General features: G+C 41.7%; 4 protein-coding genes across 8 annotated transcripts; 3 read left to right on the forward strand and 1 right to left on the reverse strand.

The window, feature by feature from the left end:
• The first annotated feature begins 2 nt into the window (after positions 1 to 2).
• Positions 3 to 6,188, forward strand: LOC119196021 (lathosterol oxidase-like). Of its 4 annotated transcripts, none has more exons than XM_037451383.2 (6): positions 3 to 2,958; positions 3,615 to 3,832; positions 3,949 to 4,111; positions 4,275 to 4,375; positions 5,069 to 5,197; positions 5,422 to 6,188. In XM_037451383.2, exons 2-6 carry the CDS (start codon positions 3,623 to 3,625, stop codon positions 5,689 to 5,691), a joined length of 873 nt encoding a protein of 290 aa, XP_037307280.1. In that variant the 5' UTR covers positions 3 to 2,958; positions 3,615 to 3,622; the 3' UTR covers positions 5,692 to 6,188. The 4 variants fall into 4 exon arrangements, with proteins under 4 accessions (XP_037307280.1, XP_037307278.1, XP_037307279.1 ...); XM_037451381.2 differs by having other exon boundaries at positions 4 to 3,186; positions 3,511 to 3,832; XM_037451382.2 differs by having other exon boundaries at positions 4 to 3,186.
• anapc13 (anaphase promoting complex subunit 13) lies at positions 5,992 to 7,147 on the reverse strand. Its single transcript, XM_037451386.2, has 2 exons — positions 6,737 to 7,147; positions 5,992 to 6,601 (listed from the first exon to the last, which is right to left on the reverse strand). Exons 1-2 carry the CDS (start codon positions 6,833 to 6,835, stop codon positions 6,476 to 6,478), a joined length of 225 nt encoding a protein of 74 aa, XP_037307283.1. The 5' UTR covers positions 6,836 to 7,147; the 3' UTR covers positions 5,992 to 6,475.
• Positions 7,148 to 9,195: 2,048 nt separating this feature from the next.
• rspry1 (ring finger and SPRY domain containing 1) lies at positions 9,196 to 20,323 on the forward strand. The gene is made up of 15 exons (XM_037451283.2): positions 9,196 to 9,674; positions 10,127 to 10,731; positions 12,846 to 12,898; positions 13,702 to 13,814; positions 14,449 to 14,575; positions 14,912 to 14,970; positions 15,451 to 15,517; positions 16,057 to 16,188; positions 16,307 to 16,422; positions 16,608 to 16,751; positions 16,845 to 16,956; positions 17,152 to 17,254; positions 17,373 to 17,525; positions 17,962 to 18,066; positions 18,253 to 20,323. The coding sequence occupies exons 2-15, from the start codon at positions 10,340 to 10,342 to the stop codon at positions 18,347 to 18,349; spliced, it is 1,773 nt and encodes a 590-aa protein (XP_037307180.2). The 5' UTR covers positions 9,196 to 9,674; positions 10,127 to 10,339; the 3' UTR covers positions 18,350 to 20,323.
• A 329-nt stretch (positions 20,324 to 20,652) lies between these two features.
• Positions 20,653 to 23,770, forward strand: arl2bp (ADP-ribosylation factor-like 2 binding protein). Of its 2 annotated transcripts, none has more exons than XM_037451281.2 (7): positions 20,653 to 20,783; positions 21,111 to 21,186; positions 21,554 to 21,615; positions 21,960 to 22,066; positions 22,287 to 22,372; positions 22,630 to 22,726; positions 22,965 to 23,770. In XM_037451281.2, the coding sequence occupies exons 1-7, from the start codon at positions 20,765 to 20,767 to the stop codon at positions 23,073 to 23,075; spliced, it is 558 nt and encodes a 185-aa protein (XP_037307178.1). In that variant the 5' UTR covers positions 20,653 to 20,764; the 3' UTR covers positions 23,076 to 23,770. The 2 variants fall into 2 exon arrangements, with proteins under 2 accessions (XP_037307178.1, XP_037307179.1); XM_037451282.2 differs by having other exon boundaries at positions 20,667 to 20,783; positions 21,114 to 21,186.
• The last annotated feature ends 5 nt before the right edge of the window (positions 23,771 to 23,775 follow it).

Below are 23,775 nucleotides of genomic sequence, written 5' to 3' on the forward strand. Positions count from 1 at the left end.
GCAGCATTTCATGATCAACCCTTTGCATTTGATACGTTTAGCCCGCAGACATTAACGTGTCAATGGTTTCGGATTGTAGGAGCTTGCAGTGGGACCCTGAAGGCAACGTTGTCCCCTGTTTTGCACTCGCCACATTCCGCCTGTTGTGTTTTTCCACTGAGTGAGTAATGAGGTGACATTATGGGATGTGATGTGAGTAAGTGATGTGAATCACTTAACGGAAGACACAGATTTAGAGCTTAGTGCAACTTTCTTTTCATTTCTTTGTACAAACAACTATCATGTCAATGAATAGAAAATAACCACAACACCCAAATTATAGTCTACATGGCCTTATGAGAATCGGGCCTCTTGGGAGGAATATAAATGTTGAAACACAACACCCCGCATTATGCAAAGATACCTGAATTGCACAGAAAAATGAGAGAACGACATGCATTTACACAACCATAACAAATGTACTTTTGGGTCATGATAATTTTCTCAACTTGAGAGAATTCATCTTTTTTCAAAGGAAACATAAAAGATGTCGTGCTGATTTTGTAACTTCCCGGTTGCATAAGGAGAAAACAATACTGAAAAATACAACATACAACAACCCCCTTAAGGTGAGAACACTGTTAAGAACATAATGTGATTCCGTCATTTTGTTGTAACTATCATTATAACCCATGGTGTGCTTGTCACCGTGACTTGTTCCCGATTGATGACAACAAACTATTTACAGGATGTTGGTTGATAAGTGAAGTTTATAAAATGCAAAAAAACACCAATTAAGCTCAGGGAGCCCTGATCCTTAATTTGGTCTGTTAAGACTCTCTTTGTATTCTGGTGTAATAACGTGAACACGAATTCATGTAGCGTTTAAACCTTTTTCCTGAATCCCATGTCCGTGGTTGGAATGTCATGAAGACACTGCCCATAGAGGTGCTGTTTGTGTCACAGAGCTCTAGAGGGAGACATCTACACATAGGCTCAAAGAAATAATCAGGCCTAATATTTAAGATTTTATTTTCATATCATATTTCTGTCAATTTGGATTACATAGTTTTAATTGCTGTGTGGCATTGTTGAAACTTTTACAGCAATACAGCATCTCAATGCTGCCTTAGGACACTTCCTATATACTGGTTGTCAAGGTGCTCTGTATTACTTCCCTATGTTCCGTGGCTATTGATGACGCTGATTACAGTACAGCCGCCTCCAAACCCAACGGCCCTTATTTTATCTTATGAATTCGGAGTTGGGCTCTGGCGGAAAGTGTTTTGTTATTAGCAAGTATGAAAACTAAGTAATTCAAATGAACAAAACTGTCAAATGTCTATAAGTTAATGGACAGGGAGACTGATTGATTCCCTAAATGACAGATGATGCGTGTACCCAAACACAACGGCGGCTATAGGATCGATCACCAAAATGGGGAAAGAGAGAGAACACTAGTAAATTGTTCATTCCTCTCTGTGGGAAGGAGGCAGGGGAAAGAGGTTTGATCCCAACCAACTAGGGGCGTGAAGAAGGTCAGCGATTCAATCCCTGCTAACAGGAAGGTAAAACCAGGAACTTTAACCCCAAGGTCAGGGAGTTAAGGAATGACAAAAAAGCCGTTAAGAGTAATAGTAACCTTTGATCTCTACAGTAACTTAGTAGTTACACTTCTCTAATGGTTCAGCTGTATGAATGTCCGTCTACCGTCGGTAATATGAGTTTTCTTTGTGAGACAGTGAAGAACTAAATTCATTAGGCATATTTCGTATTTCAGATGCACAATGAAAATAAAAAAGGTGCATTGTCTGCATTTAATTTGTCCGCAGAATTATTCTTTTTTTTTTACATTTTAAATCAGCCAAGCCATGTGAATGGAATCAGTCAGCCACCATTTACCATATACCATATACATTACAACCTTTAAATGCACTGTAATATTTAGTTATTGAATGAGAAAGTGAAGGATGTCACACACCAATGGCACATAGAGATACTTGTGTGGTTGTATGTTAAATAATAGAAGTGTCAACAAACAAAAAAATAACATTGTCAACCGAAAACATCCAGAGGAAAGAGGAGCGCCGTACGTGAGATCATTCGCCTTCTTGTTCATATTCTCTGGTGCAACCGTCAAGATCACATCTTCCACCTGTATTTTTTTTCTCAATGACAGTGTGCAGCTCTGTGTGTGACAGGTTGGAAGTTTGACTGGCTACAAGACAGTTAAATATTGGTTCTTCTCCTGATCAAACTGAGACTTCTTACAGTTGCTGTGTGCATGTCTTCTACGCAGTGTGTGTGTGTGTGTGTATGTGTGCGAGTGTGTTCTTGTTTAAAGGGCAGAGTTCGGGTGACCGTTCAGGATAAATTCAATCCCTAAAGCCACACTGGCTGGCAGCATGCACTGCAAAGATGACTCACATAAAGGCAAATGTAGGGTTGTTTGACATTTAGGTGAATTTCCTGTAATACCGTTTCTGGTGTGACGGTGAACATAAATGCATCCGTTGGTTTGTTTCATTTCAATAAACCAATATGTTGGATTATGATAAAGAACATAGCATTAGTTGAAATTACATTGACAATTAAAAATAAATGAATTGAAAGCAACCTTTCACGAGCAACCTTAGATAGATCATCCAAAGTCAAAGAGCAGTTCTGAGTGGAAGAGTCCTGCCGTCACGGAGCTATTCGCTGAGCATGTCGGGATCCTGTTTCACCGGGGCAGACGCTTATTTCTGTTTCCCTCGAAATCTCTTCCAGAGATTCTAGGAAAAAAAAAAGTTCTTGGAATGCAGGGTGAGTGCATATCAGCAGCGTGTAATTCATTCTGCAGTAAACAATTTGCTACATCAAGCCACATGCTTTCTGTGACACATCAAATGCTGCTGCGCACAAGTAAGTGTGTGTGTGTGTCTGAGGAAGAAGGGAGATCCAGTTGCAGGAAGGCACATTCATGACGTCCTAAAGCAGGTCAGTTCAGCACCAGTAAGCAATCAGCCGACAAGCAAGTCCTGACCAACGAATCCTTGAAAACCATGAGAAAAGTTTTTGAGATTTATTAGAATGACCATAGAGATTAACATTGGAGCATTTTTACTTTAATAAAGCTGCCGATGAGGTGAAAAATGCTTTTAGGGTTTGTGACTCCAATGAAGGAGTAGAACCATCTCAAGGAGGATCAGAAGAAGTGGACAGCATGTGAGTTAAATATGAGTGTTACAGCAAAGGGTCGGAATACTGAAACGGATATTTCAGTTTTTCTTTCTTGTTCTATCAAAATGGGGTGCTGAGTGTACATTGATGAAAATGAAAATGAATGAAAAGCAAATGGCTGCAATGAAACAAAGAGTGAAACATTTAAAGGGGTCTGAATACTTTCCGTACCCACTATATGTGGCTTAACTATTAACTCATTTTTGTACAGCTTCATTCAGTAATTTGCATCATATGATCATCCAACTACTGCGGTGTGGGGAAATCCCTTATTGGGTCTCAGAGGAGTTTGTCAATCCTTTTTAACAGATCACATCAGAAGCCGCAGACCAGGACTTTGGTCCAATCAGAAGCAGGATGTCATGTTGGTTAAAAACATGATGGACTATACCGCCCAATTGCTCTGTTCACAGACGGCGCCATGGATCATGTGCTGGACATTGCCGACAGTTATGTCTTCACTCCGTATGTTTATCCGGCCTCGTGGCCCGAGCACGGCGCTCTGCGGCAGATCCTCAGCCTGTGGCTGGTGACCAACCTGGGAGCAGTGCTGATCTACCTGGGCTTGGGGGCTCTTAGCTTCTACTACGTGTTTGACCATAAGCTCATGAAACATCCACAGTTTATCAAGGTAGGTTGCTCTGTGGACGGACCAGTTCAAGGGCTGAGGAATTGATTGGGCTGTGTTTTCTCGGGCTGTTTACCATTATTTAAGAAAATATCAGATTTTTTCCAAACTTGTCCCAGATCCAAACTTTGTGCGTCATCTGTCAACAGAACCAGGTAAGGAAAGAGATTGAACTCTCAACGACCTCCATCTTCTGGATGAGCTTCCCCACTGTAGCCCTTTTCTTCCTCGAGATCCATGGACACAGCAAACTTTATGACAACATTGGCGAATCTTCTCTGGGTGAGACAACAGTAACACAGACACATTAAAACATGGTTTAACTCACATTTTACTGACTACAGGTCAACGGATAGTGGCTGCCAATCAAGTATTTCTCCTTTTCATTTGGAACATGTAGGTCTGAATGAGATCCAGTAGCTTACTGGTTTTCTTTCTGTTGCAGGCTGGCCTGGGTTGTTCCTGAGCATTGCTGGTTTCTTGTTCTTTACCGACATGTGTATCTACTGGATACACCGCTCCATGCACCACAGGGACATCTACAAGGTGAGCTCCGTCATAATTACGGCTAGATCAATGCTGCTCCAAAACAATAGGTTTTTATAAAAACAATTCATGTGGATTGTTGATGAGAAGTGAAGAAAGCACTGATCAACTCAACTCTGCAGTTCCACTTTTTTTAAATTCATTTTTTAGCCCTTCTCAAGTTTTTCATTCCTTTTTGGTTCAGTTTGACTATTCGTATCAGCTGTTTCCAGCTAAAAAACTGTGAGAAACCCACTTTATGCTGGCAGTTCTATTAAAGTGGTGCATCCAGCTGCAAAAGAGCCAGATGTTTACCTTAGATGTTGGTGGAAACCAAAGCAGAGCTAAAATAAGGGTGAAAATAGCACTCCATAACTACATAAGACTGTTGGCTGACATGTTACACTTCATGACTGATAGTGTCTATAATGGGCCAAAAATAGATATTGTCAAAGGTTAGGAAAGTAATGTTATGTACCTACCTACTTGAATGTGAAAATGTCTTCTGTATATTTGGCTAATTGGGCCTGAATCCACTTGGCTTGTTAGATGGGTCACATACAAGTAACGATAGACTGGTTTTCTATTGTATTTCCTAATTATGGCTCTAATTCACTGGGGATGTTTTTTTTACCTTGTTTGCATGGTGTTTTTTTACCCCACTAAAACCGGTCCAAATATTCAGCTGACACCTTTTGTATTTCTATCCCTCAGCACCTCCACAAGCAGCACCATATATTCAAGATCCCTACACCTTTTGCCAGCCATGCCTTCCACCCAGTGGACGGCTTCCTGCAGAGCTTACCCTATCACGTCTACGCCTTCATCTTCCCCCTGCACAAGGTGGGGGGGTCTGCCTGACACTACACAAGACATTTAAGTTACATCTACACAAGCTTCACTGCATTTTTCACAACATTAAAACTTCACTTAAATTATTCAAGTTCCAGCGCTATGATATATTTTGAGAAAAGTAGATTTAAAAAAAATCATTGAATTCCAAAACCTACATAAATATGTTAATTTAACTGTAAATTGTTTTTCCAATGGCATTTAAATATTTACAGGGGGTCTACCTCTCGCTCTTTGTCTTCGTCAATATCTGGACCATTTCCATACACGATGGAGACTACCGCATCCCCGGCCCCCTGATATGTCTGATCAACGGTGCCGCTCACCACGTAGACCATCACCTCTTCTTCAACTACAACTACGGACAATACTTCACGCTCTGGGATCGTCTGGGGGGCTCCTACCGGCACCCGTCGGCCCTGTTGGGGAAGGGGCCGCACGACCACGTTCGCAAGCTCATGGCAGAGGCTGCACGCACTCAGTGATGACGGAGCCACAGGGATTTAACGTCCACTCAGAGTCTCCGACAGAGATACCTCAGCCTTGGTAGTGATGTAAGACACACCAGCAACTAGCAATTGTAAGCAGAGATCTTCCAAAAGGTTTTGGAGGCAATAATATTTTCCTCAAATACGTTTTGCATTGAATGGACAAATGAACTGATTAGAGGTGAGTAAGCTGGAAAATAAGATTGTACCACAGTGCCAAACTAAAATGGACGTATATGCTTTTCCTTCACTACTTTGGCTGAAAAAGAGATTATATGACTTTCAATGGGTCTTAGAAAACATTAAGAAAAGTTTATTTTTAGATTATGGTCTGTGAATACTTATATATCATTGTCATATATTTACAGAACAGAACAGCAAACATGATGCTCTGATTTAGAACAACCAATTTATAAAATGAAGCCAATGTTTTTATGATGGAAGTGATGGAAAGCTAACGCACGTATTGGTAATAAATATTTGTATTTATCTTTTCCACAGAGCACCGACAGTCTCTGCCAATGCATGAATTTCTGAATTTAGCACAGAATAAGAAAAACTTGAAGGATATGGAACGTAACTATTTTCTATTTATGTCATTATAAAGTTGTTACTTTACATTAATAATTCTGAGGACTACAATTTAAACCCAATAGCCAATCAAAGCACATTTTCATTTCAGCTGATTCAAATGACACAATAAAATGCATAAAGCCACATAGGCCTCTGGATCCAGTGTCCACTTGCTTTTTCTGTCCTAGTCGGATTCCCGATTGGTCTTTCAGCTTCCAGTGCTCGGTGTGTTCTCATGCAAGCTCTGCAGGGCGAGGTCTGTCCACTTCATCTCTTGTTCCTTCACGGATTCTGTAGAGCCTCCGTTGTCCTGCTCCGCCTCAGGCAATTCAGTCTGAAAGAGCACAGGAGGAAGATGCCGTGATAAACACTACACTCTACCTGCTATTAACAGTAGGATGGTGCATGAGGAAAGCCAGAAATTAACCTCGTGGGGAAACTATTGAGAATATGCTTGTACAGCATTTACCAGAGGGATGGTGACATCTTCATACGGCAGTCGGTCTTCCCTCCAAGCATCATCAGTGAGGTCCAGGACTCTCCCATCTCGTTGGATTTCACTATCCATCCTCTGAAGGGGCTCCGGGTCGCGCCGCTGATGGATCGTCTCCCGCTGACAGCGTTAACGTTAGCCTTTAGCAAACGGCGAAACTTTTCAAACCGTGGTAGCAGTTCAAGTCCACTGCTACCCTCGCAAGAATAACAGCGGGCCTAAATTAAGTGAACCACACACAGTCCAAATAAATTCATTAAACAAGTCAGTTTGAGTACGTTTCAGTTCACAACAAGCGGATTTTAGTTTTTGGGTTAACGTTAGCTGTTTGAGTAAAGTGTTTACCCGGCAATTGAACGAAAAGAAGGACGCTTAGTGATGACGTGGACAATGATACCTTAAAGTGTTGAGGGAAAATAGACCATCAACTATTAAGGTTACATAGCTGCATTCCCTGTTAGTTCCGATTGAGGCACAGTCAATTAATAATTAATATCATGATAGTTTATGTGACGTTAATAATAATAATAACAACAACAACTACCACATACACGAGTAACAAAATACATTCATAATCATGATAATACTAATACGACCATTCTGTATTCTATATCAGGTAAAACGATTTAGGATTCAAATTATTTTACTTAACGGACCCTGGGAACGATTATTCAATTACGTAAGAAAACAGTTTTCCAACGATTCATGAACACAACCTGTATGTTTAGTGGTTTCCATGGTGACCATGTCTCTACTTGCGCTTTGTTCTGGTAAGAGTATCGTTGGACACACCAGCATTTGAAGGTAACTATGAATTAGACTGATAATAGAATAGGAAGCGTTTCGTTAAGGGAGGGGTGTTAATGCTATATTCGTACATTTGCTAGCGATAACTTCTGACGTCTATTACTATCGAGAGGAATCTGTAGTGGTTGGTGTGACAACGTTTTCCTTTGGAGGTGGCCTACTTTTCGAATATTTACCAAATGAGATTCGCTTGGAAACGTTATCCAAAGGTTTCTTAAACCCTCGTCACACAGAGTTTGGCTTCATATAATCTGGTACAAAAACGATGGTTTATGGGTTCTGATGTGTTGTCTATTTTTAAGCACTGCGAAGATGTCAGCCTCTCAAGACCAGGAGGTGGAAAACAGAAAACCGTGTGTGAACCCCGGAAACCCGGTTTTCTCCTGCATGATGACTTCAGCGGCGCTGAGGTCGAAGCCGCAGCATCCACTGTACCGGACCTCCTCCAGGGAATATGGACTGCGCCCCCCAACCGCGGAGAGCTCACCCTGCACTTACCACCCGAAGTCCGAAAGATTCTCCAAAGAACTTTTCATGTTCGGGATGTATCGCGACAACACTTTCAATACTGCCCTAGACCGCAGTCGGGTGCATGACAGCACCACTTTACATCACACCATATAAATGCCTGATTGATTTCTTAAAGTGGTGTTTTTTTTGTCACTATGAATCAGTGTCAATAGCAAATAGAATGCCTCGATGAATGCACAACCAACATCCTTGATAGCAGGACCCTACACCATTAGGTTATGAGGTCTGAGCTCATGAGGTTATTCATTATTCATTCGGACATTGACATTATTAACATCAGCTGTTCTTCAACGGATATGAATGCAGTGTTTAGTCCCTGAATGTAAAGAGAAAAAACAACAACTTGTATTTTATTCTGGTTTGTTGTATTTGTGATTCTGCATGCTTTTACCCAGTATATCATCATACATGAGAGAGCTCAATAAATGGGACTTTTTGGAATCAATCAACTCTTTATTACAGACTCAAGGTCCAGATGGTACAAAAACATAAGCTTGTTTTATGAAATATATATATATATCAACTTGTGAGCCTGTTTGTATTTTTTTATTGTCTTGTTATTGTAAAATAAAAATACTAACAAGGTCACAAGCTGAGTAGATAGACCTACAAAGGCCTTATGAACAGACAACTGTGTGTCTCCACAGCTGGGATTGGTAGCGTGAAGTGAAACAGATTCTCATGTGTTTCTCTTTTACTTTTCAAATTTCGATTCAGTACGTAAATCTCGTTTGATCTCATACAATATAGATTTAAACACTCAAAGATATTACAGCATGTAGTATAGGTTCCCTTTAAAATGGAAATATTGTACGCCGTGAGCATTTTTCTGAGGGTGTTTTGATCTCGTGACTGCTGAGGAGCGTTCAGGGTCTCTCGGAAAGTCGCTTTTAAGCATTTACGTTCCTTCAATTTACTTTTGGTTTATTTTCTTTCATAAAACAAGCGTACTGCAATTAACGGCCTGTGTGTAACATTTTTATATGATGTCACATTCAGAACTTGTTGCATTTTTATCTTCCATCTTTCTGTTGTAAAATATGACGACAGGTTACAGAAATAAAACACACATATCATAACAACGATATCTGGAGTAGCCCTTCTTGCACAATGGAAGAAAGCCCTAAAGGGGAAACCGTGGTTCGTTGACGTTGTCTTCAACAGGAACCCTCCTCCTTGTCCACAGCTGATGATGGACAACCTTTTAGCTGCAACTGCTACGGAACTTAGCCTGGCGCTAGCGGGGTAGATCGTTAAAATGTGTGTGAGGGGGTGGCTGGTCGTCATATGAGGGCGCTTGTTAACGAGTGCAGTAACGGTGTGTTTTATAATATTAACTAGTCACTTAAATGTGTCTTTCTACCACACTGGCGTTGGAGTACCACGCGTAGATCGATGCTACTCGCGTTAGCTTCGTGTGTAGTTTGAAGGTAGGATCAGAGGAGGTACACCGGCTAGCCGCTAGCTGCTTAGCAGCAATACACAGCGCAGCTGGCTAGTTAGCGCTCCGTGTTGTTCAGCACTTTGTTCCGGATCGACTGAGTTTGAATGCTCCTGGTTTTCAAGTGGTTGCAACGTAAGTATGCGTTTCGGATCAAATTGAGCCATTATAGTTCACCAACCAAATGCTGACTTTGTGAGAATGGGTCTTCATTTGAAACCGCTATGTTACAACGCCTGCTTGTGGGTGGCTAGCTTGCTAGCGAGCTAACTCAAGATAGCTTTTATATCAACAATACTATAAGTTCTCAGTAATTCAGCACACGACACGTCATCTACGTAAACAGCACGACTACATACTGAAACCGCTATTAGTATACATAACTAGTCTAGTTGCTACTTCACTTGAGAGCTGCACTTTTTAATCTTAAAATGTGGACTTTCATTCATGATTCCGGGGTTTTCAGCGAGTTTTTAAGCTTTGCTGCTGGAATAAAACCAGCAGCTGCTATACGATTTTGCATAACGTTACTACTCTTACAAACTTAACTTAGATTCTCACTGTGTTCTGTTTTGTTTGTGCCACAGGAGCCCTGGAGGAGCACTGGACCTGAGCCGTGGGCTGTCAAAGATGTTTGAAGCTTTCCCCTCCGCATCATCTGATCCCTCGTCTATTTGAGTGGCAAAATATTACACCCAAACCAATCCCACATCTGTGCTTGGCAGCAGTATGATCATTCACGTTGACCCACCCCAGCCCACTGGGACAGAAACACCCCAAAACCAAGCTTGCCAAATGATATGATAGTAGCCACCTGGATCACTTTTTGTGCTTGCAGAGGCCTTGCAAGGGTGCTGCTCTTCCTTTGCTCCTCTAACTCACTCTCTCCCTTCTGGGAGACCCTCGCCAGTGTGGTCTCTTGCACCATGGGTAACAGCTGTGTGTGCCGTGACGATAGCGACTTGGAAGACCACAACCACAGGTCGTCGAGGGCAACCAGAGGACAAGCAAGGCGGGTGGATCACGGTACAGGCGTTGGTGTTGATGGCGCAGAGGCACGGAGCAGCAGACCCAGGGAGCCGGTCAGGCCGCCACGCCGAGGGCGAGGGCCTCATGAGCCAAGACGGAAGAAGCAGAATGTCGACAGCCTGGTGCTGGATACATTGGCTGTCATCAGGACACTGGTGGACAAGTAAGTCTCATTAAAGTCTCATTAAGAATAGTTTTTCAATAGATTCTTTCTAGTAAAAATGAAATGGGAATATAAGACACAAGGGCTTTGGAAAATATATTGTGGCGTACTAGTGTATTTCCGTTGATTTGGAACATGCAGAGCTTCCCAATCACGTTTTATCAAAAGGTCTACGATTTGAGACCTATGAACATGATGATCGACGAGAGCACTGGGCATAAAACGCCATCATCGCGGACTCCACAGAGGACGCTCAGTCAAACTCTCACAGCTTCTGCAGACACAGACATTGTCTTTCAGCAGAAGCGTCACACAATGATTTTGGCTGTCACGGCCACGCAGATATCACACGCGCAACTTTTTGAAAGAGCAGAGGCTGCACAGTAAAGGCACGTAAAGGCAGGAACCCACGGGACAAACGTTGTGTACAGCAATTGACCCGGCAGCACTTGTTTCTCGTGGGAAGTGCAGCAGCGACGCTATTAGAGACGCTCTCGTGTTGTATTACGTTGGCCTGTCTAATTCCCACTTCGCTGCACTGTCAAAACCACATCTTCATTGTTCATATCCCCTTTTTAGTCTTGTACATTTTTTTTCCTGCCAGGCTCCAACAAAGTGAAACTAATTTACAAATCACACTTCCTACGTCTTTATGTGGAGATTTTAAGATTACGACTTTGACTTAAAACACCTTATATCAAACTGACAAAAGGGTTCCAGACTTTTCTATTTCAATTACTGTTCTATTGAGCCCTGCAGCACGCTGTATGTAGTTTGTCTATTGACGACATGTTGCCAGCAGACAGAGGCTTCAATAGGTAGAACTACTTAGAGAGCCCTTTGTGAAAGTAATTTTCCTCTCAATGTGGCAATAACCTACTGGAATGATGTAGTAAGATTTGTGTTGCCTGCATGGATGCTGAATTCCCGCCCCCTCTTATCCTCCTGTTCACATAAGCTATCCTTCTCTTTAGAGAAAAGCTGTTCAGCATGACCCATTGGGATTATCAGCTCTTTTATCAGCACAGTTTTGGGTGGCTTTGAGAACCAAATATTGGGTAGGATAATGTTTGTGTGTTCAGGGAAGAGAAATCTAATTTATATAAAAATATGAATGTTAAAATAGGTCTGTAAATTACATGTAGCATAGTGTTCTCCATCTACCTCACAGAAACCGTCCTCCGCCCCCCTTAAAATTGACTTCACGTGAAAATGATTCTTCCAGACTATGTCCACACTGATAAACTGGACTACCATTTTAGCCAGATTAGTACATGAACACGTTCACACAACTTTGTCAATTAGTTACTGAATTTCAAGATTGAGGCTCAGTGTTTGTGGCAGCTGTAACACTGGATAATGTGTACATCTGTGCTCCTCAGTCTGTTGGCTTTATGAGAGACTGGCCATTTTTAGAAACTACAGTTGATGCTGTGTTGGATTTGGTGCAAAACAATACGACGTTTTGACTTTTGTAGCCCAAAATGATTATTATATAAAGTAACCGGGTGATTTATTGATAGTAAATCAAATATTCGGTTTCATCTCTTATGGCACCACGTCATTTGGAAGCTGGTTCCATTACTTTGGACACAATCTGAGTGTCAAGAAAGTAAACTAATAAAAAATAATGGTTCCAAAAAATACTTTTACAATACTTGTATGAACAATTCCAAGAATTTACAAAGTCAACTTTGAATGCAGAGAACCACGTTACAGTAATCCTTAGTTTAGAATGTGTGTTAGGAATCACGAGCATCAAGTTGGCTGAAGTTATGGCTGCAATAATGAAAACACTTGGGATGAGCCGGGACAATCATCAAAAACAACAACCACTGAAGTAAAACTTGTACGTGTGATCCCCTTCTCCATGGCACCACATCACGGTGCACAAAGGCATGAATCCTGTGTCTGCTAATGTTTCATGTGCAGTGATCACAGTGCCAAAAAGACATAAAATTAAGTTACCACCTTAATTTTTGTGTAACGTATCCACACAATTAAATGCAAATAATACAGAAAATAGAGATCGTGATGCACATCATTCTTGTGGAAGGTGAAAGATGTGGGAATTGGGCTGTTATAACATTCTGTTCAAACATTTTTTTTTCCAGTGACCAAGAACCCCCTTACTCCATGATCACTTTGCACGAGATGGCAGAAACGGGTAAGAGCCAAAGGCAAACACTCATTCACTCCCTCGGCAGGGACTTATTAGAAAGCACTTTGTCGAGGTGAAAGGCTGGCATAGATGTGGTAAGCAATGGGATGCATCAAGGGTCTATAAAAGGGGGAAATGTTGGAACATTGGCTCCCTTTAGGGTCAATGATAGGACTTTAATGGTCTTTTTGTGCCCAAACCTGGAGTGTCTCCATATTGAATAACTACAGGACTGTAGCTGAAAAGTTGAGTTTTTTCTCAAATTATCCAAGGGATTTATCATTTCAGCTGACGGGTGAAGAGTCCCAAGAATTTTGATGATTCCCAAATATATATGCCGTTCCCTCGGGGCGGAGTTACTGGGTTGTTTATGTTTACAGTAGCTTGGTAAGCAGCTGTAATATCTTTATTGAGTCACCTAACACCTGGGTGTTTTTAGTATTTCTAATGCAGCTGATAATAATCCTATGGCATTTGTGAGACAGTGTGTTCTGCACTGTTCAGTTACTTTTTGTGCTTATCTGTTTCATTGGGACCAACTGTGCTAATTCTTTTGGGAAGTGTGTGTTATAATCAGCTTTTCCCCTAGGCATACACCTTAGGGGGGGTCTGTGGAAAATAGTCACTAAAACAAACATTTCTATTCTATTTATTTTTATTTTTCACTTTTTCAGTGGGGGGAGGTTATTATTCAGTCATATTCCTTTTATAATAGTCGGGGAAACGCTGAACACAAGAACCATCTGAAGGGCCCATATCATTTTAATCCATTGAGTCTCAAATGAATGATTTCCTCTCTTCTCCCTCAGATGATGGTTGGCTGGAGGTTGTGCAGTCTCTCATTCGAGTGATCCCATTGGACGATCCACTTGGTCCTGCAGTGATAACGCTTCTGTTGGACGAGTGCCCCTTGCCCACCAAGGTTAGTGGCTAATAACTGTATGACCCACAAGGAGTGTGAACATGAACATGAGGTGACCTGTAAGCCAGACAATTCTTTCTCCAACACTGACCAAAGCCTGAGGTGTAAAAGATGATCAAACCAAGCTTTAATAAAAAATAAAAAACAACAACTCATCGCATGTATTGTTTTCATCCCTCCTCCCTCTCTCTCCACCTCCCGTTTTCCCTTTGGACAAACACGGGCTGTTAGGGCCCCCCCCCGCCCCCTGGTCCAAAGTAACCTGAGGACAAAGCACATACTATGACACTCTGAACAGTGTGAACCCTGTAGTCATTCCAAGATGATTCTGTTTTCCCTAACAAAACGTGTTTCGAAGGTTCCAAACTGAAAACGCAAAGCCTCAAACACCCAGCAGCTCTAAAAAGATAGTGAAATACAAACATGAAACACGCCTTGCCTGCAGGTGGATGCGTGTAATCAGCACTGGCTGCACTCAGAGTGAAAGTTGTGTGATGGTGCTTTCTGCTGAATCCCTTTGTCTCTCTTAATAAAGTAGATTTTATTGACTTTTGGCGTGCTTTCTCCAGTTGTTTGTCTGTGTGTGTGTCAGTCAGACTTTCAGCAGAGTAACTGCTCCCTCTGCTCTCATCAGGATGCTCTCCAGAAACTGTCCGACATGTTGAGTCTGAGTTCGGCCGTAGCGCGACAGGACGCTCTAAACCCAGCCAAACACAGAAACACCACAGCGGTCCTGGGATGCCTGGCGGAGAAACTGGCTGGTAAAGTCCACATTTACACACGGGACACTTTTAGACCTTCGAGTCAGTTGCCTTTGCTATTCCCCAGGTTGCTGACTGGCCAGCTATGCACTTGTAGACATTCAAGCTCCTTGCAAATCAAAGATTGCAATTTAGGTTTTACTTTTGCTATTAATAATAGCTTGATACAAATATTTTTATATATATATATATATATATATATATATATATATATATATATAATTTATATTTTGTAGTCGTATATTCTGTTTTGTCTTGAAGTCAGATCAGTGACTAAATAATCTTGGAATAGGAAAGCTGTTCATTAAGCACCATTTCGTTCCGTTTGTTCTTCAGGTCCGGCTAGTATTGGATTGTTGAGCCCTGGAACCCTTGAATACCTTCTAGAGAGCCTAGTGAGTGTGCGCACACACACACACACACACACACACACACACACACACACACACACACACACAGAGCCGTTCTGCATCAAGTGTCAACACGACGCTTCCAAATGTGGACAACTTCTAGTGGGAAAAACCATGCACCTACTTCTGAGATCAAAGCCTTTCAGCTCTGCCTTTTTGCACTGTCCTTTTATGAGGAAGTAGTGTCAAACTGTGTTGAGGAGGACTTAGAAAGAGGAAAAGTAAGTTAGGCGATATTTTTTTTTGGTCAGCGACCTCTGAGTCACGAGCTTACAGATGTATGCAGGCCAATGCTCGTACTAGAGTTCATCCCGGAGTGTAGACAATGGGATGTTTCCTCATAAAGTGAAGTGACAATGTGACGTGTCAGCTGAAAAACTCTCAACCACCGTGGTTTCTTTCAATATCTGGACGTGCATTGTTGTGTTGCAAAAGTGATGATAACTTCTGTAAATCTTCCTCCAGAGCTCTGAAGCCCACCCTACGGTCATGCTGTTTGCACTCATCGCTTTGGAGAAGTTCTCCCAGACCAGTGAGTTCACCCGCTGTATTTTCAGAGCCAGCTCACATTGAAGATTCACGATGAGTCGGTTGAAATCATGTGATTTGCTTACAAAAGAAAACGAAGATAAACTAGATAGTGCCCTTATCAAAGGAATGACGTTAGCACGCCTCAACTTCTGCTTTCCACAACTTCCCTGTTTGATCACTGTTTGATATGCAAAGATATCTCAACACGGATGTGCTGTTCATCAACAGTTTTTAGTCAAACCAGCGTTCACATTGCTAATTGGTGAAATGTAACCTGGTGGTGCTGAAGCATTTTCACACTCTCTTAAATAAAACTTCACATCCATGTAGCCAATTACCTCAATCGGATTAGTTTACATTGCTGCAACTTATTTTCTATAACGTTTTACACCAGCTTGTTAATCAAAACACGGCCACTCCTTCATTGGCTATCAGACATTTTCCATTAATGTCCCTTTCATCTCTGTCACAGATTTCCTTAGTGACGTGTATGACTGTTTTAACAGACACACACGCCCCCTGCATCTTCTCTCCCTGCAGGTGAGAACAAACTGACGGTGTCAAAGTCGTGCATCAGCAATCGACTCGCCGTCCTGGAGTCGTGGGCGGAGCATCCCGACTACCTGAAGAGGCAGGTCGGATTCTGCTCACAATGGAGCCTCGACAACCTGTGTGAGTACAAGGAGCCACGCAGACGCTGCATGTTTGCTGCTCAACAGGCCCTCTTTTAAGCAGCCGTTAAGTGAGTGAGTCCCTCAAGAAACAAATGTGAGTTTTTTTCTTTGTCCAGTCCTAAAGGAGGGTCGTCAGTTTACCTACGAGAAGGTCAACCTCATCAACATCAACGCCATGCTCAACAGCAATGATGTCAGCGAGTACCTCAAGATCTCCCCCACTGGACTAGAGGTGTGTGTGTGTGCGTGGCCTCACAGGTGGAATTCACGATGCACAACAGATCCACTCAATGGAAATTGTTGCCTTTTTTAACAGTTTTTACCGATTAGCTCTATGCAAAAGTTTTTACATGTTTGTTCAAAATCTAAATGAGTTTATGAATGGAATGTTCTCTCTCTCTTCGCTCCCCACCACAGGCACGATGCGATGCCTCGTCCTTTGAGAGCGTGCGCTGCACATTCTGCGTGGATTCGGGCGTTTGGTACTACGAGGTGACGGTCATCACTTCAGGCGTGATGCAAATCGGATGGGCCACCAAAGACAGCAAGTTCCTCAACCATGTACGCCTCTTCGGTGTCCGCACCGTTCAGCCTTCCCCCCCGTCTGCTCTTTGCCTGCGCTCGCCTAAATTAGCGCCGTCTGTGTTTTTACAGGAGGGCTATGGGATAGGCGACGACGAATACTCGTGTGCGTATGATGGCTGCAGGCAGCTCATCTGGTACAACGCTCGGAGTAAACCTCACTCTCACCCCTGCTGGAAGGAGGGTACGCAGTACACACGCACACATGCGCACACACACAGACACACACACTGTGTTACTGAATATTTGAATAACGGGACATCACATTTAACCGACACGCTGCAGTCAGCCAGGCTCGGACAGCCTCCCACAGAAAGAATTGGATTATAGTAATGCCAGCGACTGCCACTTATCTCCTCTGCGTTTGTGACCTGTTTAGGAGATGCCATCGGCTTCCTGTTGGATCTCAGCAAGAAGCAGATGGTTTTCTATCTGAACGGACATCAGCTGCCGCCGGAGAAACAGGTCTTCTCCTCAGCCACGTAAGCCCACAGTCACCTCTTTAATACATTTTTTTCCTTTTTTTTTTTAGTTCTGTGTATTTACATTTTTGTCCCTTTCTCAAATGAACCCCCACGTTCCCCGTCTTGTGTCTATCAGGTCCGGTTTCTTTGCAGCAGCCAGCTTCATGTCTTACCAGCAATGCGAGTTCAACTTTGGGGCAAAGCCTTTCCGTCACCCACCGCCTGGCAAGTTCAGCACCTTCAACGATTTTGCTTCTCTGCTTCCCAGTGAAAAGATCATCCTACCAAGGTATGGAATTATAAGCTGATCTTTGGTGTCCCCAATACACTTAAAAGAACTTTATTGGGATTGTTACAGAGAACCGTAGCATTTTAAACTGACTAGTAAAGCAGCTGTTAAGACTCTTTGTCTAGATTTAATGACTACTAAAAGGCTCACTTGATGGAGGAGAACAAAATTTGTACAGGAGACGGTCACTCATTATCTTTACTAAGGCCAATGTGCAGAAAGCAACAGAGTCGTCATCTGTCAGGCACTTGGTTATGGCTCCTTTTTGTTTTTAGGCCTGTCAGTAAATCCTGGCAAGGACCCAGCATCCTGCTCACTGGCAGTGGAACACTAACATTAAATACACTGTTAATGTAACTCATTACACTTGAATTTGTCTCTACCGTTTGAAGGGTCTACCCGCCTGTCTTGAATAATGTATATGTGTGTTTCACAGACACCGACGCCTGGCCTTACTAAAGCAGGTCAGCATCCGGGACAACTGCTGCACGCTGTGTTGTGACGTCATGGCTGACACAGAGCTGCGACCCTGTGGCCATGGGTATGTGTGCATCTGGTGCCAGAAAACGCTGCTTGAGTCATCACCTTCTTCAACTGTTCAAATCACAATATTGTATTGTTGAGAAAAGTTTGTCTTTTGTAAATATTGTTTGTTTAACTGAAAACCCAAATCGATTTTCTATGGTTGGCTATTAAAATCTTCATTCATTTCCTTCTCCTCCTCCAGTGGTATGTGTATGGAGTGTGCCTTACAGTTAGAGACGTGCCCCCTGTGCCGCCAGGACATCCAGAACCGCGTCGGACTCATTGCACACGTCTCCTGACAAACCTCCTGCCCTTTCTCCAACGAGGACAGACACAGAGGCCCTACAGCATCGCCGTCTTCCTCCAATCCCCTCGCACACAGCAGGGCTGCGAGCACCGTGCCACGGGGTTGTGGCGATACCAGAACTGTGACTTCTGGTACGAGGAAGCAACAATGGAGGGGTGGAGCAAAGAAAAAGAAGAGATGAGAGGAAGGGTATTTAAACTACAGCTGGATCCCCAAGAGCTCCTCTTTTTGGATCCTTCCCACTACAGAAGTCGGGCCAAGAATCGTCAACTTTCTTTATTTCAGAAATAAGGAGCAAAATCATACCATACCATATCTATGATATGAGGATCCCACTGCGCTTTCAGCCCACTGGCTACTACTATTTAATCCCAACGTCATCATGCACACGTCTGCAGATGTGAAAGGGCTGAGTAACAGAAAAGATCCCAGCTCAGCGTACACTTTTAGAACCAAGGTACAGATCATTTTCACTTTAATGTTTTGTGGTGTAGATATGCAAATTGTGGTGTTCTTGAGCTAGCATTTTGATTTATTCTCGTTTCTCAAGGTCATACCAACATCTGTCTTTTGGTCAGCGCCACTGTCCGTACTGATTGGGGGTAAAACGCATTGTACAATATTTAAATGTTCTGATTGGGTTTACAAATGAACTCAATTCTGTACGATAAGGAACTGATTTTTGACACAGCTGACCCTGCTGCTTTTTTTGCTTGGCTCTTCTCGGATGTTATTTTCTCACTCTCTCTCGGTCATGTATGCAACAAAGACACCAAATACATACACAGGTAGCAATCAACAAGTGATCTCTAAATGAAATGACACGTTTGTTCCCAATTATAAGACTTACTATTTAAAGATTCGGTGAGGGAGAAGCATACAATTTAATTTTCTCCATCTTCAGAGTCTGGGATTGCTTGACTGGTGTTAAGAACTTGCCAACATCCTTTAATGCATTTCCACCATGAGTTGGGCTTTTTTTTTAAATGGCCAACAATAGTTGTCTTTTATTAGGATTGTTTTCAATCCTCAATGTGATCTTTTTTTTCCTCCTTTTTCTTAATGATGGTGAACTCTGATGTGGAAACTTGATCGAGAAGCATAACCGGTTTTGTTTGACAGTGTTGTATTAGCAGATCAGTAAATCGCCTAAAACCAATGTCAAATGTTTAAGTCAGTTATTTAAATATCCCAGGATCGTTTCATACAATGTTGTCATTTTAAGTTGACAGTGAAATACATGACAAGAATTAACTAAAAGAAACCTCCCACAGAACTGTAAAATTATTTTAACTTCAGAGCCGAATACAAACATTTGTTTGACTTTCTACCAAACTCAGCATAAAGAATTAGTTCAAACCAGTCAAATATAAAATATTTATGCATTATATAACATAACAATACATCTTGCTGCTCTCGTTTAGACATTTTTAATGGTCTTTATAAGAACCTCTTGTCTGTCCATCATTTAATTGTTGCAGGGTTTGTATTTTGCAAACAGGTGTTGAGAGGTTGTGATGGAGTTTCCGTTCAATTATATATACAATTGAAGATATAGAAATCTAACATTTCAAATGATCATGATAAACAAACTAGAATTCCTTTTGGTCAAATAATATATAAATTGCTATTACTCCACCAAATTGCATGAAGAGGATTTTTAAAAATCTTTCAGACTATACTGGAATGATTTCTAAAAGGCAACACATCTCTCAGTAGGAGACTAAAAACTGGTCCAGTCGCTGTTTGGTTTCTTGTATTTCCTGGAGCATCTAATGCTGTACATGCAGGTGAGATAAATTATGTTTGTCTCTACGGATATACATGAAGTTCAAAATTGTAAAGAATAAGTTGTTGATTGTATTTCAAACTTATTTAAAGGAACTTGGCCCCAGAGTTCCCAAAGATGTGAGTGAAGAATTATCGTTTGCTGGATTGTGATATTTGTAATAAATGTATGTCCGTGTGTTATTTATTTTTTTGTCTGACAAAACATCTAGAGTAATAATCTGATTATGCATCACCAATTTAAGGGTGTTACAAAACACTTTATTCACATGTGGGGCTAAACAAAATGCCACAGACATTCATTTATGAAAGAACAGTCAATTGCAACCAAGGCAGGTGGCAAAACTGATACTGTAATAAGATTATCTTATTAACTTTTTACTTAATATTAGAAACATTTCCATAACAACCACAGGGATTTTTGAGATCTTAGACAAAAGCTAATGAATGTCTACACTAAATATTTACAATGGGCTCATTTCTATAATCCCGTCGGTAGGAACCAACGCTCCCAACCATTGTTCTGCCGGATGAGACTCTGGCGTACTTACTTTTGCCGTTTCCATGGCAACGACGTTACAGTCGCTATTTACCCCACGTAGACGATATATTTATCCACATGGACGTCGAGAATGTTCGTAAGTACACTCGATTCCTTTAACTATTGTTACTTCATCTTACGGGGGTGTAAAGTAATACGTTTTGCTCCTCAGATGCCAAACACAAACTGGCAGTTGTTGTTCATGTGTGTGACGTTAGCTAACGTTGACTAGCCTTTAGCTTACGTAGGCAGCTAACGTTAAGGAGCTAATAATGTTATCGTTCAGTGCTATTAGACTAAATGTTGCGTGAGTTGTAAAAAAATGATTAAAACAGGCATCTGCTAACGTGATTAGCGAGAGTTATACAGCAACGGTAATTCACCAAGGCAATGCCAGTGTGAATCTCCTGCTTTCGTTGTTCAGCAGACCAGGGCTGTGCAGACGGAGACAACGTCGAGGAAATGGTTGACATGGATGAAGAAAACTTTGCTGTTTCTTGGTGAGTTTCCAGATCTTCGGTCTGCCAAACATTTTCCATTTAGAGCTTTGTAATACAGTGTGAGTTTTTTTTAAACTGTACTGTACTGTGAGAATATTTACTTTTAAGAAAAAACGCAAAGGGAAAATAATTGAAAGGCTGTGTACCAATCTGCTCTTTAGTTCTTTAATTTGGGACTTTAGGGTCATCACAGCATCTCAGAGCAAGACACTTATTCCCAATTGCTCCCCTGACCAAATGTAAGATGTGGGTTAATGTGTAAGACGCTTTGGAATAAGGCATCAGCTAAATAACATGCAATGTCATAAGTATGCTCACGTCTACCTTTCGGCGATATGATGTTTACCTTCTGTTTTTCTTTCTCTAGTTCCTCAGTTTCAGCTGCAGCTTTTGATGCTGTTATTGGTGTTATAGAGGAGATCATCATGGGTAAGATAAGTAACAAGACCGCTCTTGTCAGTCTTTTCTAACTTACATTTTAATCTCACCTTTTGTGAAAGATGCATAATTCAGTTACCTGACATAAAGAAGCGATTGTCAAAGTAAAAATACAACGTGTTAGCAGTCTTTTGAAAACCATTGAATAAATCTACGGAACGCAGGAAAACTTTGCAGACGGTCTGCTTTTGTTCTGTTAGCATGGTGAAAAGTACATGACAGGAAAGTAAACGTAGGTGATACATTTTCCTATTTAATCCGGAGTTATTTTAAAAAGCGACTAAGCAAAACCAGCGGTGAAGATCTGTGCCGTTCTACATTTCAAATACTTTTAGAGGAGAAGTTCCAGCAGCTCCAGCAGAGCTTCATGGATCAAAACTACCTGGAGTTCGAGGACTCTGACGAGAACAAGCTCAGCTACACACCCATCTTCAATGAATATGTGAGTCACATGATATCTCTAACCTTCTGATGTACTGTAACTGTATCTGCATTGTATATAACCTGTCATAGTCTTATACAGTTATATTCAGCTGTGTCAACATTATATCACTATGTCTATAACTTCAAACTATACAGCTTTATCAAAAAATACGATTTACCGTCTGCCATGAAAGCGAACTAAGACCGTATTCATGATAACATCAATGGTCGCTGTGTAGGTTGAATTGCTGGAGAAAAACCTGGAGCAGCAGCTGAAGGAGAGGATCCCCGCCTTCAATATGAACACTTTCGTAAAGATGCTCATGTAAGATGTGACCTCGTAGCTCCCCCCTTAAGACCCACTTATTCCAGCTGTTTGCCTCCTACAACCAACTAATTCACTTCAATTCAATCGGCGCCATACACCGTGTCATTGAAAACAGCCACTCCGCTCATACAGTAGTTTCTTTGATGCATCTATTATGCCTAAGAAATGACTATTTTGCGAGCGGGCCATTAGGTGCAACCAATTTACACAGCAAATGTGATCCGATTCCCACGGTTACTCTCTTCCACCGCCAGGCAACACAAAGAGGAGGTGCCGGGTGACATCTTCGACATGCTAGTGACGTTCACTGACTTCATGGCTTTTAAGGAGATGTTTCTGGAATACAGAGCTGTGAGTTGTCTGCAAGCTGTGGAACATCTTAAATATCTTATTCACTGAGAATCTCCACAAGAGTTCTTGACGACAGAAATATGCTGAATTACCGTGTTCTCTGCTAAGTAGTTCCTTACCCATGTGCATCGGAAGTGTGACTTATTTCTGTGGGTTATCTGGTCAATAACAACTGGGGATGACTCCTTTTTGTAATGGTTTGCTTTGATACCAACTATGCAAACCTGTGTGTTTCTAGGAGAAGGAGGGTCGAGGTCTGGACCTGAGTCAAGGACTGGTGGTGACATCCCTGATCCACCCCGGCTGCAAACACACCGGCCTCACTGAGCCGCTGCTGCCGGATATTTAAATTGCCTTCTTCTCTTCGTGTCTAGGAGCACTTTGTTCCTTCAGGAAGTAACGGTTAGCTTGTCGCCAAGGTTTTCGGGAATAGGGTTAACAGTGACCGGATCCACAAAACTAATAATTAACATTCTGCGGACAAATGACCTGTGTGTTTTATGTGTTAACTGGGATGGTGTGTGTGTTCAAGAGGTTCTTTGTTGTTTTAGAGTGAAGATGGAATGTTTTTGCTTCTTTCTTCATTCTCCCAAGCACTGCCCTGGACATAACGACTACTTGAAATATGGCAACGTTTTTTGACTGGAATTTGCAGGTGAAACGCCAAATCCATATTATTTGCCTTTTTAATTAAGGTTGTTATTATTATTATTATTAGTAGATCTTCCTGCATGCTTGGGGAGAATAAACCCATTTCTGGGCTTTGTACTTGATTGTTATGTTTATCCTACTGGTTAACGCATGTCCTTAGCAGGGAAACCATTTGATATGTGTTTGTCATAAGAAAAGAACTGCAGAACTGATCCGTCAGTATTTGTTCAGTTTGAAAACTCATTGAATAGAGTTTTGTGCCTGTGAAGGTCCTTTTGACTGTATTAAGGTATTGTGTGATGTGTGCATATGCCTGCAGTTTAAAATAAAAAATCGAAAGTATTTTTTACTTGTCTTAAAATGATAACAGTAATTGTAAACATACACTTGTGTCACTG

This window comes from Pungitius pungitius, chromosome 6 (assembly GCF_949316345.1).
Source record: "Pungitius pungitius chromosome 6, fPunPun2.1, whole genome shotgun sequence".
NCBI lineage: Eukaryota > Metazoa > Chordata > Actinopteri > Perciformes > Gasterosteidae > Pungitius > Pungitius pungitius.

Excerpts from the sequence above, each read along its gene's own strand:
- rspry1 (XM_037451283.2), top strand. The coding sequence starts at position 10,340 with ATGATAGTAGCCACCTGGATCACTTTTTGTGCTTGCAGAGGCCTTGCA. Across the intron at positions 16,752-16,844 it reads ACAGCAAGTTCCTCAACCAT|GAGGGCTATGGGATAGGCGA; the intron begins GTACGCCTCTTC and ends GTGTTTTTACAG. Across the intron at positions 17,255-17,372 it reads CAGGTCTTCTCCTCAGCCAC|GTCCGGTTTCTTTGCAGCAG; the intron begins GTAAGCCCACAG and ends TGTGTCTATCAG.
- anapc13 (XM_037451386.2), bottom strand. The coding sequence starts at position 6,835 with ATGGATAGTGAAATCCAACGAGATGGGAGAGTCCTGGACCTCACTGAT. Across the intron at positions 6,602-6,736 it reads AAGATGTCACCATCCCTCTG|ACTGAATTGCCTGAGGCGGA; the intron begins GTAAATGCTGTA and ends GTGCTCTTTCAG.
- LOC119196021 (XM_037451383.2), top strand. The coding sequence starts at position 3,623 with ATGGATCATGTGCTGGACATTGCCGACAGTTATGTCTTCACTCCGTAT. Across the intron at positions 4,112-4,274 it reads CATTGGCGAATCTTCTCTGG|GCTGGCCTGGGTTGTTCCTG; the intron begins GTGAGACAACAG and ends TTTCTGTTGCAG. Across the intron at positions 5,198-5,421 it reads TCATCTTCCCCCTGCACAAG|GGGGTCTACCTCTCGCTCTT; the intron begins GTGGGGGGGTCT and ends AAATATTTACAG.
- arl2bp (XM_037451281.2), top strand. Across the intron at positions 22,373-22,629 it reads ACTTTCGTAAAGATGCTCAT|GCAACACAAAGAGGAGGTGC; the intron begins GTAAGATGTGAC and ends TTCCACCGCCAG. Across the intron at positions 22,727-22,964 it reads TGTTTCTGGAATACAGAGCT|GAGAAGGAGGGTCGAGGTCT; the intron begins GTGAGTTGTCTG and ends GTGTGTTTCTAG.